The following is a 17,474-nucleotide window of genomic DNA, read 5'->3' on the forward strand; positions in this document are numbered from 1 at the left end:
AGAATACGGGGTCCTGTGGGATCTAGAAATCCTCTGATGGTTTTGATATAGGGGGCGGGGGGTGAACTATAAATCCTGTGCATGGCTATGAGAGAGTGAGGGGTCCAGTTGGATCTAGAAATCCTCTCCCTGGCTCTGACGGTGGGAGATATATGAATGAGATCTAAGAAATCCTCTCCCTGGCTCTGAGAGAGCGTGAGATGTGTGAGATCTGAGATATCTTCTCCCTGGCTCTGAGGGGATGGCGCATGTATGAAATCTTGAGAAATCCTCTCTCTTCCTATGAGAAAGTATGAGGTGTATGATTTCTTGAGAAATCCTCTCCCTGGATCTGAAAGTGGTGGATATATGACATCATGAGAAATCCTTTCCCTGGCTCTGAGAGAGTAGGGGACGTATGAGATCTTGAGAAATCCTCTCTCTGGCTCTGATAGAGGGGGTGAGGTATCAGAATTTGAGAAATCCTCTCCCTGGCTCTGAGAGAGCGGGTGAGGTATCAGAATTTGAGAAATCCTCTCCCTGGCTCTGAGAGAGCGGGTGAGGTATCAGAATTTGAGAAATCCTTTCCCTGGCTCTGAGAGAGTGGGGGATGTGTGAGATCTGAGAAATCCTCTCCCTGGCTCTAAGAGGGTGAAGGATTTGTGAGATCTTGAGAAATCCTCTCTCCGGCCCTGAGGGAGTGAGGGATGTGCGGGGTTTTGAGAAATTCTACCCCTGGTTTGAAGTCCTTTTTTTTCTTCTACTGGAGTGGGTTTCGGTAGGGTCCTGTGTGTCTGTGGTATTGTTTGTAAGGTGTTCTTAAGAGCCTTAGGAGGCTCTTCTACATGTGGAGGAAAGGATTTGTGTTTTTGGTGAATCTAGAAAAGATTCTCTTTATACATATATTCTGAGAGAGGTGAAGAGGGTGTGCTGAAAAGCTTTGGACATATGGAGAGAATGAAAGAGGAAAGGTTAATAAGATGGATATATGCGTCAGAGGTGCAGAGGACAAGAAGAGGGAGGTCATATTGGAGGTGGAAGGGTGTAATGGAAAAGGTTTTTAGTACTAGGGACCTGAACATAAAGCGTAGAGTGAAATTATTTGATTTGGTGTATGGGGAGGATGTGTTGCCGCTGAAAGTAACCAAGACATATGAGGCGGTCGAGAGAAAGGGAAACCATGGAAATGTTTGTGGGCCTGGATGTGGATAGGGAGCTGTGTTTTCAGTGCATTACACATGACAGCTAGAGAGAGAATGTTAGCGATTCTTGCTCTATTCCTAGTGTTATCTCTCTAATGCGGGAAACGGCAAATAGGTATGCCACCATAGCTGTTTCATCTGTTTATGGATAGAATGGAAAGAGAAGTATACTATGAGATATTTGAGAAAGGGGCAGCTTTGTAGTCTTTAGGGATAGGATGGCCTGAGAAGTGAACCAGTTGCTATTTGTTGATGACGCAGCTCTGATGGTAGACTCGGGAGAGAAACTGCAGGCGTTCGAGTGTGTGAAAGAATAAAGCTGAGATTTATGTAAAAAAAAAGGTCAGGTTACAAAGATTATCAGGGAAGTGACAGTTGGGTTGGGTTGTGAGCATGAATGGAGAGAACCCAGAGAAATTGGCGTTTCTCACATACCTCGGAGTGTACATACTAGCGAATAACCATATGGTAGAGGGTGACAGGGTCCTGGATGAAGGGAGGAGTATGTGGAAATAGAAGTCACTCTTTGTGTGGGTAAAATGGGCATGGTTGATGGTATAGTAGTTCCAGCGGTGTTTCATGAGTGCGAGGCATGTGCCATAGAACAAAGAGTATGGAAAAGGGTGGATGTGTCCGAAATAGTATGCTTGATGACATATGGTGTGAGTAGGGTTGACAGGGTGAGAAGAAATGATTAGGTAAGTGAGAGGTTTGGTTGTAAGAAGAGTATGGATGAGAGAAGCTGAAGAATGTGAGCTGAAAATGTTTGGATATATGGCAAGGATGAATGAGGAGAGGCTGACAATGAGGGCATCCCTATCAGAAATGTAGGGAACAAGAAGAGGGAAGCAAATTAGAGAAGGAAGGATGGAGCGAGAAATCCTCTGTGGGTCGGTGCCTGAATATGCAGAAGAGTGTGATGAGTTCACGAAATACAGTGAATTGCAGATATGTTGCATACAGAGGGCGAACTTACAATCATCAAGCTGTGTGCCTTTTGCCAGGTTCTCTGACGTGGGGTCTTCACCTGTGTATAATTTGCTGATTTCTGTCCGGACCTTCAGTTTGTGGGCTCACAGTGCGGCAGGATACTTGGTCCCAAATCATTCACGGGGACAAGTCCATGTGTATCCCAGAACGTAATCTCAGTGTTCGTCTACATTATGAATGCAGTAAACAATGACATGTACTTACTCTTTCTAAGTACACGGTTCACCTTGAGGCACACGTCAAGGTGAGGGGTTCTGTGTCCACACCACGAGTGCCGTCAAGGTGAGGGTTCTGTGTCCACATTATGAGTGCCGTCAAGGTGAGGGGTTTTGTGTCCACATTACGAGTGCCGTCAAGGTGAGGGGTTCTGTGTCCACATTACGAGTGCCGTCAAGGTGAGGGGTTCTGTGTCCACATTACGAGTGCCGTCAAGGTGAGGGGTTTTGTGTCCACATTACGAGTGTCGTCAAGGTCAGGTTTCTGTGTCCACAACACGATAGCTGTCAAGGGGAGGGGTTCTGTGCCCAAAACACGAGTGCCGTCAAGGTGAGGGTTCTGTTTTCACATTACGAGTGCAGTCAAGGTGAAGGTTCTGTGTCCACATTACGAGTGCCGTCAAGGTGAGGGTTTGGTGTCCACACTACGAGTGCCGTCAAGTTGAGGGGTTCTGTGTCCACATTACGAGTGTCTCAAGGTGAGGGTTCTGTGTCTACACCACGAGTGCCGTCAATGTGAGGTTTCTGTGTCCACAACACGAGTGCCGTCAAGGTGAGGGGTTCTGTGCCCACAACATTAGTGCCGTCAAGGTGAGGGGTTCTGTGTCTACACCACGAGTGCCGTCAAGGTGAGGGTTCTGTGTCTACACCACGAGTGCCGTCAAGGTGAGGTTTCTGTGTCCACAACACGAGTGCCGTCAAGGTGAGGGGTTCTGTGCCCAAAACACGAGTGCCGTCAAGGTGAAGGCTCTGTGTCCATATCACTTTTGTCGTCATAGTGAGAGGTTGTGTCCACATCACATGTGTCGTTCTGGTGAGGGATTATGTGTCCACGCCACGTGTGTCGTCAAGGTGAGGGTCTGTGTCCACATGACATGTGTCGTCAAGGATATCCTGTAAGACAATTTACAAAGACAAGTTATAATACAGGAGACACAAAACCTCATATAAAGCTACATGTGTCGAGAACATTCAAGAAGCAGCCATGTGTTGTGTTGCAGGCAGTGTTATTGTTGGTGATTGTGACAGCCCTGGCCGAGGAGCTGCCTGCCGTGGCACCGCCTGTAGCGGCACAGCCGAGAGCCCAGCCGGTTGTGCTGTCGAGCGAGGAACAACCGGTGGTGGCCATCGTCCACAACCAGCAGCACGAGCCAGACGCCGAGGGGAGCCACAGCTCGGACTTCGAAGCTGAGAACGGCATCAAGTTCCAGTTCTCGGGGTCGCAGGGTGTGGAGGGAGGCTCCAACATGGTAGGCGTCTACAGGTCAGTTCGCAACATACTCTTGTTTATCTCATCTGATGTCAATGATCGTTAATTGCTCACATTTTCCATTTTCAAACGTTTTTATCTCGTGATCATGATTATCTCACATCTCTTTACCACCAGTCATCAGAGGTCTTGTTTTTGAGCGGACAGATATATTTCCCCCTTACCCAAAAGCCTTCCTCTCAGTGAGAGATGACTGATTTACAGCCACTGTAGCTTCTGTGAGAACTTTCATACCAACAAAAATCAAAGCCTTTAAACCATCGTGTTTCATTAAACGGCTTCCTTCCGCTCTCTTCCAGCTACCCTATGGACGACGGCACTGTCGCTGAGGTGTCGTTCGTGGCCGACGAAAACGGCTTCCAGCCCCAGTCGAATCTGCTGCCCGTGGCCCCAGCCTTCCCCCACGAGATCCCCCAGTTCGTTCTCGACCAGATCGCCTTCGCTGAGGAAGAGAGAAAACGCAAGGAGCGTGAGGGTACGCTGCCGCAGTAGATGGCCACATCGACATGTTGACCCAGTGAGCGGAGAAACAGATGGCAGAGGCGCCTCTCGTCAGCCGCAGGAACTGTGTCGCAGAGAGGCGTGTCCACTGTGGCTGCCCAATGGTAGGGTCAAACCCATCAACGAAACACATCATTGTTACTACAAATTATTCATCCTGTTTGTATTTATTGTTGTTATGGGGCAAAACTATTGTCTAGATTAACTCTCTAGAGATAAACACATTAATCAGATCAATAAAGCATAACATAGACGTTTTGCAAGTTTATTTTCATTCAAGATATAATATTTGCAATTACTTATTTAGAGTTCATATATATATATATATATATATATATATATATATATATATATATATATATATATATATATATATATATATATATATATATTTTTTTTTTTTTTTTTAGCTCTGTCGCTGTCTCCCGCGTTTGCGAGGTAGCGCAAGGAAACAGACGAAAGAAATGGCCCAACCCACCCCCATACACATGTATATACATACGTCCACACACGCAAATATACATACCTACACAGCTTTCCATGGTTTACCCCAGTCGCTTCACATGCCTTGATTCAATCCACTGACAGCACGTCAACCCCGGTATACCACATCGCTCCAATTCACTCTATTCCTTGCCCTCCTTTCACCCTCCTGCATGTTCAGGCCCCGATCACACAAAATCTTTTTCACTCCATCTTTCCACCTCCAATTTGGTCTCCCTCTTCTCCTCGTTCCCTCCACCTCCGACACATATATTCTCTTGGTCAATCTTTCCTCACTTATTCTCTCCATGTGCCCGAACCATTTCAAAACACCCGCTTCTGCTCTCTCAACCACGCACTTTTTATTTCCACACATCTCTCTTACCCTTACATTACTTACTCGATCAAACCACCTCACACCACACATTGTCCTCAAACATCTCATTTCCAGCACATCCATCCTCCTGCGCACAACTCTATCCATAGCCCACGCCTCGCAACCATACAACATTGTTGGAACCACTATTCCTTCAAACATACCCATTTTTGCTTTCCGAGATAATGTTCTCGACTTCCACACATTCTTCAAGGCTCCCAGAATTTTCGCCCCCTCCCCCACCCTATGATCCACTTCCGCTTCCATGGTTCCATCCGCTGCCAGATCCAATCCCAGATATCTAAAACACTTCACTTCCTCCAGTTTTTCTCCATTCAAACTCACCTCCCAATTGACTTGACCCTCAACCCTACTGTACCTAATAACCTTGCTCTTATTCACATTTACTCTTAACTTTCTTCTTTCACACACTTTACCAAACTCAGTCACCAGCTTCTGCAGTTTCTCACATGAATCAGCCACCAGCGCTGTATCATCAGCGAACAACAACTGACTCACTTCCCAAGCTCTCTCATCCCCAATATATATATACATATATATATATATATATATATATATATATATATATATATATATATATATATATATATATATATATATATATATATAATTTGCTTTGTCGCTGTCTCCCGCGTTTGCGAGGTAGCGCAAGGAAACAGACGAAAGAAATGGCACAACCCACCCCCATACACAATGTACACACACACACGGCCACACACGCAAATATACATACCTATACATCTCAATGTACACATATATATACACACACAGACATATACATATATACCCATGCACACAATTCACACTGTCTGCCCCTATTCATTCCCATCGCCACCTCGCCACACATGGAATACCATCCCCCTCCCCCCTCATGTGTGCGAGGTAGCACTAGGATAAGACAACGAAAGCCCCATTCGTTCACACTCAGTCTCCAGCTGTCACGCAATAATGCCCGAAACCACAGTTCCCTTTCCACATCCAGGCCCCACACAACTTTCCATGGTTTACCCCAGACGCTTCACATGCCCTGATTCAATCCACTGACAGCACGTCAACCCCGGTATACCACATCGATCCAATTCACTCTATTCCTTGCCCGCCTTTCACCCTCCTGCTTGTTCAGGCCCCGATCACACAAAATCTTTTTCACTCCATCTTTCCACCTCCAATTTGGTCTCCCACTTCTCCTTGTTCCCTCCACCTCCGACACATATATCCTCTTGGTCAATCTTTCCTAACTCATTCTCTCCATGTGCCCAAACCATTTCAAAACACCCACTTCTGCGCTCTCAACCACGCTCTTTTTATTTCCACACATCTCTCTTACCCTTACATTACTTACTCGATCAAACCACCTCACACCACACATTGTCCTCAAACATCTCATTTCTAGCACATCCACCCTCCTGCGAACAACTCTATCCATAGCCCACGCCTCGCAACCATACAACATTGTTGGAACCACTATTCCTTCAAACATACCCATTTTTGCTTTCCGAGATAATGTTCTCGACTTCCACACATTCTTCAAGGCTCCCAGAATTTTCGCCCCCTCCCCCACCCTATGATCCACTTCCGCTTCCATGGTTCCATCCGCTGCCAGATCCAATCCCAGATATCTAAAACACTTCACTTCCTCCAGTTTTTCTCCATTCAAACTCACCTCCCAGTTGACTTGACCCTCAACCCTACTGTACCTAATAACCTTGCTCTTATTCACATTTACTCTTAACTTTCTTCTTCCACACACTTTTCCAAACTCAGTCACCAGCTTCTGCAGTTTCTCACATGAATCAGCCACCAGCGCTGTATCATCAGCGAACAACAACTGACTCACTTCCCAAGCTCTCTCATCCCCAACAGACTTCATAATTGCCCCTCTTTCCAAAACTCTTGCATTTACCTCCCTAACAACCCCATCCATAAACAAATTAAACAACCATGGAGACATCACACACCCCTGCCGCAAACCTACATTCACTGAGAACCAATCATTTTCCTCTCTTCCTACACGTACACATGCCTTACATCCTCGATAAAAACTTTTCACTGCTTCTAACAACTTTCCTCCCACACCATATATTCTTAATACCTTCCACAGAGCATCTCTATCAACTCTATCATATGCCTTCTCCAGATCCATAAATGCTACATACAAATCCATTTGCTTTTCTAAGTATTTCTCACATACATTCTTCAAAGCAAACACCTGATCCACACATCCTCTACCACTTCTGAAACCACACTGCTCTTCCCCAATCTGATGCTCTGTACATGCCTTCACCCTCTCAATCAATACCCTCCCATATAATTTACCAGGAATACTCAACAAACTTATACCTCTGTAATTTGAGCACTCACTCTTATATATACATATATATATATATATATATATATATATATATATATATATATATATATATATATATATATATATATATATATATATATATAATTATTTTTTTTATTCTTTTTATATATATATATATATATATATATATATATATATATATATATAGATGTTAGATGTTAATGTGCTGCGAGTTGCAACTGAAGGGATGTCTGATCATTATCTTGTGGAGGCGAAGGTGAAGATTTGTAGAGGTTTTCAGAAAAGAAGAGAGAATGTAGGAGCGAAGAGAGTGGTGAGAGTCAGTGAGCTTGGGAAGGAAGTGTGAGGAAGTGTGAGGAAGTACCACGATAGACTGAGTACAGAACGGAAAAAGTTGAGAACAAAGGAGTTGAGGGGAGTGGGGGAGGAATGGGATGTGTTTTGGGAAGCAGTGATGGATTGTACAAAAGATGCTTGTGGCATGAGAAGAGTGGGAGGTGGGTTGATTGGAAAGGGTAGTGAGTGGTGGGGTGAACAAATAAGATTATTAGTGAAAGAGAAGATAGCGGCATTTGGACGATTTTTGCAAGGAAAAAATGCAAATGAGTCTGAGATGTATAAAAGAAAGAGGCAGGAGGTCAAGAGAAAGGTGCAAGAGGTGAAAAAGAGGGCAAATGAGAGTTGGAGCGAGGGAGTATCATTAAATTTCAATGAGAATAAAAAGATGTTTTGGAAGGAGGTAAATAAAGTGCGTAAGACAAGGAAGCAAATGGGAACTTCAGTGAAGGGGGCTACTGGGGAGGTGATAACAAGTAGTGGTGATGTGAGAAGGAGATTGAGTGAGTATTTTGAAGTTATGTTGAATGTGTTTGATGATAGAGTGGCAGATATAGGGTGTTTTGGTCGAGTTGGGGTGCAAAGTGAGAGGGTTAGGTAGAAAGACTTGGTAAACAGAGAAGAGGTAGTAAAAGCTTTGCGGAAGATGAAAGCCAGCAAGGCAGCACGTTTGGATGGTACTGCAGTGGAATCTATTAAAAAAGGGGGTGACTGTATTGTTGACTGGTTGGTAAGGTTATTTAATGTATGTATGATGCATGGTGAAGTGCCTGAGGATTGGCGGCATGCTTGCATAGTGCCATTGTACAAGAGCAAAGGGGATAAGAGTGAGTGCTCAAATTACAGAGGTATAAGTTTGTTGAGTATTCCTGGTAAATTATATGGGTGTGTATTGATTGAGAGGGTGAAGGCATGTACAGAGCATCAGATTGGGGAAGAGCAGTGTGCTTTCAGAAGTGGTAGAGGATGTGTGGATCAGGTGTTTGCTTTGAAGAATGTATTTGAGAAATACTTAGAAAAGCAAATTGATTTGCATGTAGCATTTATGAATCTGGAGAAGGCATATGATAAAGTTGATAGAGATGCTCTGTGGAAAGTATTAAGAATATATGGTGTGGGAGGCAAGTTGTTAGAGGCAGTGAAAAGTTTTTATCGAGGACGTAAGGCATGTGTACTTGTAGGAAAAGAGGAAAGTGATTGGTTCTCAGTGAAAGTAGGTTTGCGGCAGGGGTGTATGATGTCTCCATTAAACTTTAATTTGTTTATGGATAGGGTTATTAGGGAGGTGAATGCAAGAGTTTTGGAAAGAGGGGCAAGTATGCAGTCTGTTGTGAATGAGAGAGCTTGGGAAGTGAGTCAGTTGTTGTTCGCTGATGATACAGCGCTGGTGGCTGATTCATGTCAGAAATTGCAGAAGCTGATGCCTGAGTTTGGTAAAGTGTGTGAAAGAAGAAAGTTAAGAGTAAATGTGAATAAGAGCAAGGTAATTAGGTATAGTAAAGTTGAGGGTCAAGTCAATTGGGAGGTAAGTTTGAATGGAGAAAAACTTGAGGAAGTAAAGTGTTTTAGATATCTGGGAGTGGATCTGGCAGCGGATGGAACCATAGAAGCGGAAGTGAATCATAGGGTGGGGGAGGGGGCGAAAATTATGGGAGCCTTGAACAATGTGTGGAAGTCGAGAACATTATCTCGGAAAGCAAAAATGGGTATGTTTGAAGGAATAATGGTTCCAACAATGTTGTATGGTTGCGAGGCGTGGGCTATGGATAGAGTTGTGCGCAGCAGGGTGGATATGGTGGAATTGAAATGTTTGAGGACAATATGTGGTGTGATTTGGTTTGATCGAGTAAGTAATAATAGGGAAAGAGAGATGTGTGGTAATATTAAAGTGTGTGGTTGAGAGAGCAGAAGAGGGTGTTTTGAAATGGTTTGGTCACATGGAGAGAATGAGTGAGGGAAGATTGACCAAGAGAATATATGTGTCAGAGGTGGATGGAACGAGGGGAAGTGGGAGACTAAATTGGAGGTGGAAAGATGGAGTGAAAAAGATTTTGAGTGATCGGGGCCTGAACATGCAGGAGGGTGAAAGGCGTTCAAGGAATAGAGTGAATTGGAACGATGTGGTATACCGGGGTTGACGTGCTGTCAATGGATTGAACCAGGGCATATGAAGCGTTTGGGGTAAACCATGGAAAGTTTTGTAGGGCCTGGATGTGGAAAGGGAGCTGTGGTTTCGGTGCATTATTACATGACAGCTAGATTCTGAGTGTGAACGAAGGGGCTTTTGTTGTCGTTTCCTAGCGCTACCTCGAGCACATGAGGGGGAGGGGATTGATATTACATGTGTGGCGATGTGGTGATGGGAATGAATAAAGGCAGACAGTATGAATTATATACATGTGTATATATGTATTTGTCTGTTTGTGTATATATATGTATACATTAAGATGTATAGGTATGTATATTTGCATGTGTGGACGTGTATGTATATACATGTGTAGTGGATAGGTTGGGCAATTTTTTCGTCTGTTTCCTTGCGCTACCTCGCTAATGCGGGAGACAGCTACAAAGCAAAATAAACAATAAATAAAAGTATGTATATATATATATATATATATATATATATATATATATATATATATATATATATATATATATATATATATATATATATATATATATATATATATATATCATTTTGCTTTTGTCGCTGTCTCCCTCGTTAGCGAGGTGGCGCAAGGAAACTGATGAAAGAATGGCCCATCCCACCCACATACTCCCACATGTATATACATACACGTCCATACAAGCAAATATACATACCTATACATCTCAACGTATACAAACATATATACACACACACACATATACCTATATACACATGTACATAATTTATACTCTCTGCCTTTATTCATTGCCATCGCCACCGCGCCACACATGAAATAACAGCGCCCTCCCCCCTTATGTGCGCGAGGTAGCGTTGGGAAAAGACAACAAAGGCCACATTCGTTCACACTCTGTCTATAGCTGTCATGAAATAATGCACCGAAACCACAGCTCCCTTTCCACATCCAGGCCCCACACAACTTTCCATGGTTTATTCCAGACGCTTTACATGCCCTGGTTCAATCCATTGACAACAGGTGACCCCGGTATGCCACATCGTTCCAGTTCACTCTATTCCTTGCACGCCTTTCACCTTCCTCCTTGTTCAGGCCCCGATCACTCAAAATCTTTTTCACTCCATCTTTCCACCTCCAATTTAGTCTCTCACTTCTCGTTCCCTCAACCTCCGATACATATATCCTCTTGGTCAATCCTTCCTCACTCGTTCTCTCCATGTGACCAAACCATTTCAAAACACACTCTACCTCTCTCTCAACCACACTCTTTTTATTACCACACATCTCTCTTACCCTATTATTCCTTACTCGATCAAACCACCTCACACCACATATTGTCCTCAAACATCTCATTTCCAGCACATCCACACTCCTGCGCACAACTCTATCCATAGCCCACGCCTCGCAACCATACAACTTTGTTGGAACCACAATTCCTTCAAGCATACCCATTTTTGCTTTCCTAGATAATGTTCTCTACTTCCACACATTCATCAAGGCTCCCAGAATTCTCGCCCCCTACCCCACCCTATGATTCACTTCCGCTTCCATGTTTCCATCCTTACCCTACTATCACTTACTCGATCTAACCACCTCACACCATATATTGTCATTAAATATCTCATTTCCAGCACATCCACCTTCCTCCGCACATCTCTATCTATAGCCTACGCCTTGCAACCATATAACATTTTTGGAACCACTATTCCTTTAAATATACCCATTTTTGCTTTCTGAGATAATGTTCTCGAATTCCACACATTCTTCAAGGCTCCCAGAACTTTCGCCCCCTCCCCCACCCTATGAGTCCCTTCCGCTTCCAGGGTTCCATCCGCTGCCAAATCCACTCCCATATATATAAAACTCTTCACATCCTCCAGTTTTCTCCATTCAAACTTACCTCACAATTAACTTGTCCCTAAACCCTTCTCCACCTAATAACCTTGCTCTTATTCACATTCACTCTCAGTTTTCTTCTTTCACACACTTTACCAAACTCAGTCACCAGCTTCTGCAGTTTTTCACACGAATCAGCCACCAGCGCTGTATCATCAGCGAACAACAACTGACCCACTTCCGAAGCGCTTTCATCCAAAGCAGACTGCATACTTGCCCCTCTTTCCAAAACTCTTGCATTCACCTCCCTTACAACCCCATCCGTAAGCAAATTAAACAACCATGGAGACATCACACACCCCTGCTGCAAACCTACATACACTGAGAACCAATCACTTTCCTCTCTTCCTACACGTACACATGCCTTATATCCTTGATAAAAAATTTTCACTGCTTCTAACAACTTGCCTCCCACACCATATATTCGTAATACTTTCCACAGAGCATCTCCACCAACTCTGTTATATGCCTTCTCCAGATCCATAAATGGTACATAGAGATCCATTTGCTTTTCTAAGTATTTTTCAATACATACTTTAAAGCAAACACCTGATCCACACATCGTGTACCGCTTTTGAAACCACACTGCTCTTCCCCAATCTGATGCTCTGTACATGCCTTCACCCTCTCAATCAATACCCTCCCATATAATTTCCCAGGAATACTCAACAAACTAAAACCTCTGTAATTTGAGCATTCACTCTTATCCCCTTTGCCTTTGTACAGTGACACTATGCAAGCATTCCGCCAATCCTCAGGCACCTCACCAAGAGTCACACATACATTAAATAACCTTATTAACCAATCAACAATAAAGTCACCCCCTTTTTTAATAGATTCCACTGCAATACCATCTAAACCCGCCGCCTTGCCGGCTTTCATCTTCCGCAATGCTTTTATCACCTCTTCTCTGTTTACCAAATCATTCTCCATAACCTCTCACTCTGAATACCACCCCGACCAAAACACCCTATATCTCCCACTCTATAATCAAACACATTCAACAAACATTCAAAATACTCACTGCATCTCCATCTCACATCACCACTACTTATTATCACCTTCCCATTAGCCCCTTCACTGAAGTTCCCATTTGTTCCCTTGTCTTACGCACTTTATTGACCTCCTTCCAAAACATCTTTTTATTCTCCCTAAAATTTAGTGATCCTCTCTTACCCCAACTCTCATCTGCCCTCTTTCTCACCTCTTGCACCATTCTCTTCACCTTTCTTTTATACATCTCCCACTCATTTCCATTACTTCCCTGCAATAATCGTCCAAATGCCTCTCTCTTCTCTTTCACTAATGATCTTACTTGTTCATCCCACCACTCACTACCATTTCTAATCCGCCCACCTCCTACGCTTCTCATGCCACAAGCATCTTTTGCGCAAGCCATCAGTGCTTCCCTAAACACATCCCATTCCTCACCCAATTCCCTTACCTCCTTTGATCTCATAGTTTTCCATTCTGTACTCAGTCTCTCCTGGTGCTTTCTCACACAATTCTCCTTCCCAAGCTCACTTACTCTCACCACTCTCTTCACCCCAACATTCTCTCTTCTTTTCTGAAAACCTCAACAAATCTTCACCTTCGCCTCCACAAGATAATGATCAGACATCCCTCCAGTTGCATGTCTCAGCATATTAACATTCAAAAGTGTTTTTTTTGTGCGCTTATCAATTAACACGTAATCCAATAACTCTCTCAGACAATTTCTCCCACTTACATTCGTATAGTTATGTATAAATCTCTTTTTAAACCAGGTATTCCCAATCACCAGTCCTTTTTTAGCACATAGATCTAGAAACTCTTCGCCATTTCCATTTACAACACTGAACACCCCATGTGCACCAATTATTCCCTCAACTGCCACATTACTCACCTTTGCATACAAATCACCCATCACTCTAACCCGGTCTCGTGCACCAAAACTGATAACACACTCACTCACCTGCTCCCAAAACACTTGCCTCTCATGATCTTTCTTCTCATGCCCAGGTGCATATGCACCAGTAATCACCCATCTCTCTCCGTCTACTTTCAGTTTTACACATATCAATCTAGATTTTACTTTCTTACACTCTATCACATACTCCCACCACTCCTATTTCAGGAGTAGTGCTACTCCTTCCCTTGGTCGTGTCCTCTCACTAACAACTGACTTTACTCCCAAGACATTCCCAAACCACTCTCCACCTTTACCCTTGAGCTTCGTTTCACTCAGAGCCAAAACATCCAAGGGTCATTTCCTCAAACATGCTACCTATCTCTCCTTTTTTTCTCATCTTTGTTACATCCACACACATTTAGACGCCACAGTCTGAGCCTTCGAGGAAGATGAGCACTCCCCGCGTGACTCCTTCTGTTTCCCCTTTTAGAAAGTTAGAATACAAGGAGGGGAGGGTTTCCATCCCCCCGCTCTCCCGTCCCATTTAGTCGCCTCTCACGACACGCTAGGAATGCCTGGGAAGTATTCTTTCTACCCTATTCCCAGGGATAATATATATATATATATATATATATATATATATATATATATATATATATATATATATATATATATATATATATATATATATATTTTTTTTTTTTTTTGTTTGTTTGCTTTGTCGCTGTCTCCCGCATTAGCGAGGTAGCGCAAGGAAACAGACGAAAGAAATGGCCCAACCCACCCCCATACACATGTATATACATACGTCCACACACGCAAATATACATACCTACACAGCCTTCCATGGTTTACCCCAGACGCTTCACATGCCTTGATTCAATCGACTGACAGCACGTCAACCCCGGTATACCACATCGCTCCAATTCACTCTATTCCTTGCTCTCCTTACACCCTCCTGCATGTTCAGGCCCCGATCACACAAAATCTTTTTCACTCCATCTTTCCACCTCCAATTTGGTCTCCCTCTTCTTCTCGTTCCCTCCACCTCCGACACATATATCCTCTTGGTCAATCTTTCCTCACTCATTCTCTCCATGTGCCCAAACCATTTCAAAACACCCTCTTCTGCTCTCTCAACCACGCTCTTTTTATTTCCACACATCTCTCTTACCCTTACATTAATTACTCAATCAAACCACCTCACAACACATTCTGTCCTCAAACATCTTATTTTTAGCACATCCACCCGCCTGCGCACAACTCTATCCATAGCCCAGGCCTCGCATCCATACAACATTGTTGGAACCACTATTCCTTCAAACATACACGTTTTTGCTTTCCGAGATAATGTTCTCGACTTCCACACATTCTTCAAGGCTCCCAGAATTTTCGCCCCCTCCCCCACCCTATGATTCAATTCCGCTTCCATGGTTCCATCCGCTGCCAGATCCACGTCCAGATATCTAAAACACTTTACTTCCTCCAGTTTTTCTCCATTCCAACTTACCTCCCAATTGACTTGACCCTCAACCCTACTGTACTTTATAACCTTGCTCTTATTCACATTTACTCTTAACTTTCTTCTTTCACACACTTTACCAAACTCAGTCACCAGCTTCTGCAGTTTCTCACATGGATCAGCCACCAGCGCTGTATCATCAGCGAACAACAACTGACTCACTTCCCAAGATCTCTCATCCACAAAAGACTGCATACTTGCCCATCTTTCCAAAACTCTTGCATTCATCTCCCTAACAACCCCATCTATAAAAAAGTTAAACAACCATGGAGACATCACACACCCCTGCCGAAAACCTACACTCACTGAGAACCAATCACTTTCCTCTCTTCCTACACGTACACATGCCTCACATACTCGATGAAAACCTTTAACTGCTTCTAACAACTTGCCTCCCACACCATATATTCTTAATACCTTCCACAGAGCATCTCTATCAACTCTATCATATGCCTTCTCCAGATCCATAAATGCTACATACAAATCCATTTGCATTTCTAAGTATTTCTCACATACATTCTTCAAAGCAAACTCCTGATCAGCACATCCTCTACCACTTCTGAAACCACACTGCTCTTCCCCAATCTGATGTTCTGTACATGCCTTCACCCTCTCAATCAATACCCTCCCATATAATTTACCAAGAATTCTCAACAAACTTATCCCTCTGTAATTTGAGCAATCACTCTTATCCACTTTGCTTTTGTACAATGGCACTATGCAAGCATTCCGCAAATCTTCAGCCACCCAACCATGAATCATACATATATTAAATAACCTTACCAACCAGTCAACAATACAGTCACCCCCTTTTTTAATAGATTCCACTGCAATACCATCCAAACCTGCTGCCTTGCTGGCTTTCATCTTCCGCAAAGCTTTAACTACCTCTTCTCTGTTTACTAAATCATTTTCCCCTAACCCTCTCACTTTGCACATCACCTCGACCAAAACACCCTATATGTGCCACACTATCATCAAACATATTCAACAATCCTTCAAAATACTCACTCCATCTCCATCTCACATCACCACTACTTGTTATCACCTCCCCATTAGCCCCCTTCACTGAAGTTCCCATTTGCTCCCTTGTCTCACGCACTTTATTTACCTCCTTCCAGACCATCTTTTTATTCTCCCCCAAATTTAATGATACTCTATCACCCCAACTCTCATTTCCCCTCTTTTTCACCTCTTGCACCTTTCTCTTGACCTCTTGTCTCTTTCTTTTATACATCTCCCACTCAATTGCATTTTTTCCTGCAAAAATCGTCCAAATGCCTCTCTCTTCTCTTTCACTAATAATCTTACCTCGTCATCCCACCACTCACTACCCTTTCTAATCAACCCACCTGCCACGATTCTCATGCCACAAGCATCTTTTGCGCAAGTCATCACTGCTTCCCTAAATACATCCCATTCCTCCCCCACTACCCTTACCTCCTTTGTACTCACCGTTTTCAATTCCATATATATATATATATATATATATATATATATATATATATATATATATATATATATATATATATATATATATATATATATATATATATATTATATATATATATATATATATATATATATATATATATGTTAATGTGCTGAGAGGTGCAACTGGAGGGATGTCTGATCATTATCTTGTGGAGGCTAAGGTGAAGATTTGTATGGGTTTTCAGAAAAGAAGAGTGAATGTTTGGGTGAAGAGGGTGGTGAGAGCAAGTGAGCTTGGGAAGGCGACTTGTGTGAGGAAGTACCAGGAGAGACTAAGTACAGAATGGAAAAAGGTGAGAACAATGGAAGTAAGGGGAGTGGGGGAGGAATGGGATGTATTTAGGGAATCAGTGATGGATTGCGCAAAAGATGCTTGTGGCATGAGAAGAGTGGGAGGTGGGTTGATTAGAAAGGGTAGTGAGTGGTGGGATGAAGAAGTAAGCGTATTAGTGAAAGAGAAGAGAGAGGCATTTGGACGATTTTTGCAGGGAAAAAATGCAATTGAGTGGGAGATGTATAAAAAAAAGAGACAGGGGGTCAAGAGAAAGGTGCAAGAGGTGAAAAAAAGGGCAAATGAGAGTTGGGGTGAGAGAGTATCATTAAATTTTAGAGAGAATAAAAAGATGTTCTGGAAGGAGGTAAATAAAGTGCGTAAGACAAGGGAGCAAATGGGAACTTCAGTGAAGGGCGCAAATAGGGAGGTGATAACAAGTAGTGGTGATGTGAGAAGGAGATGGAGTGAGTATTTTGAAGGTTTGTTGAATGTGTTTGATGATAGAGTGACAGATATAGGGTGTTTTGGTCGAGGTGGTGTGCAAAGTGAGAGGGTTAGGGAAAATTATT

The 17,474-nt window shown here is 43.1% G+C and overlaps 1 protein-coding gene across 1 annotated transcript in view; it reads left to right on the top strand.

Annotated features, from left to right (window-relative positions):
- LOC139750910 (cuticle protein AMP4-like) overlaps positions 1 to 4,410 on the top strand; it is a 4,614-nt gene extending 204 nt beyond the window's left edge. Inside the window, exons 2-3 of the mRNA XM_071665799.1 lie at positions 3,388 to 3,650; positions 3,956 to 4,410. Of these exons, the coding sequence (XP_071521900.1) occupies positions 3,388 to 3,650; positions 3,956 to 4,148 (456 nt within the window). The 3' untranslated portion in view covers positions 4,149 to 4,410. The remainder of the gene's footprint in view (positions 1 to 3,387; positions 3,651 to 3,955) is intronic.
- The last annotated feature ends 13,064 nt before the right edge of the window (positions 4,411 to 17,474 follow it).

This window comes from Panulirus ornatus, chromosome 10 (assembly GCF_036320965.1).
Source record: "Panulirus ornatus isolate Po-2019 chromosome 10, ASM3632096v1, whole genome shotgun sequence".
Lineage (NCBI taxonomy): Eukaryota > Metazoa > Arthropoda > Malacostraca > Decapoda > Palinuridae > Panulirus > Panulirus ornatus.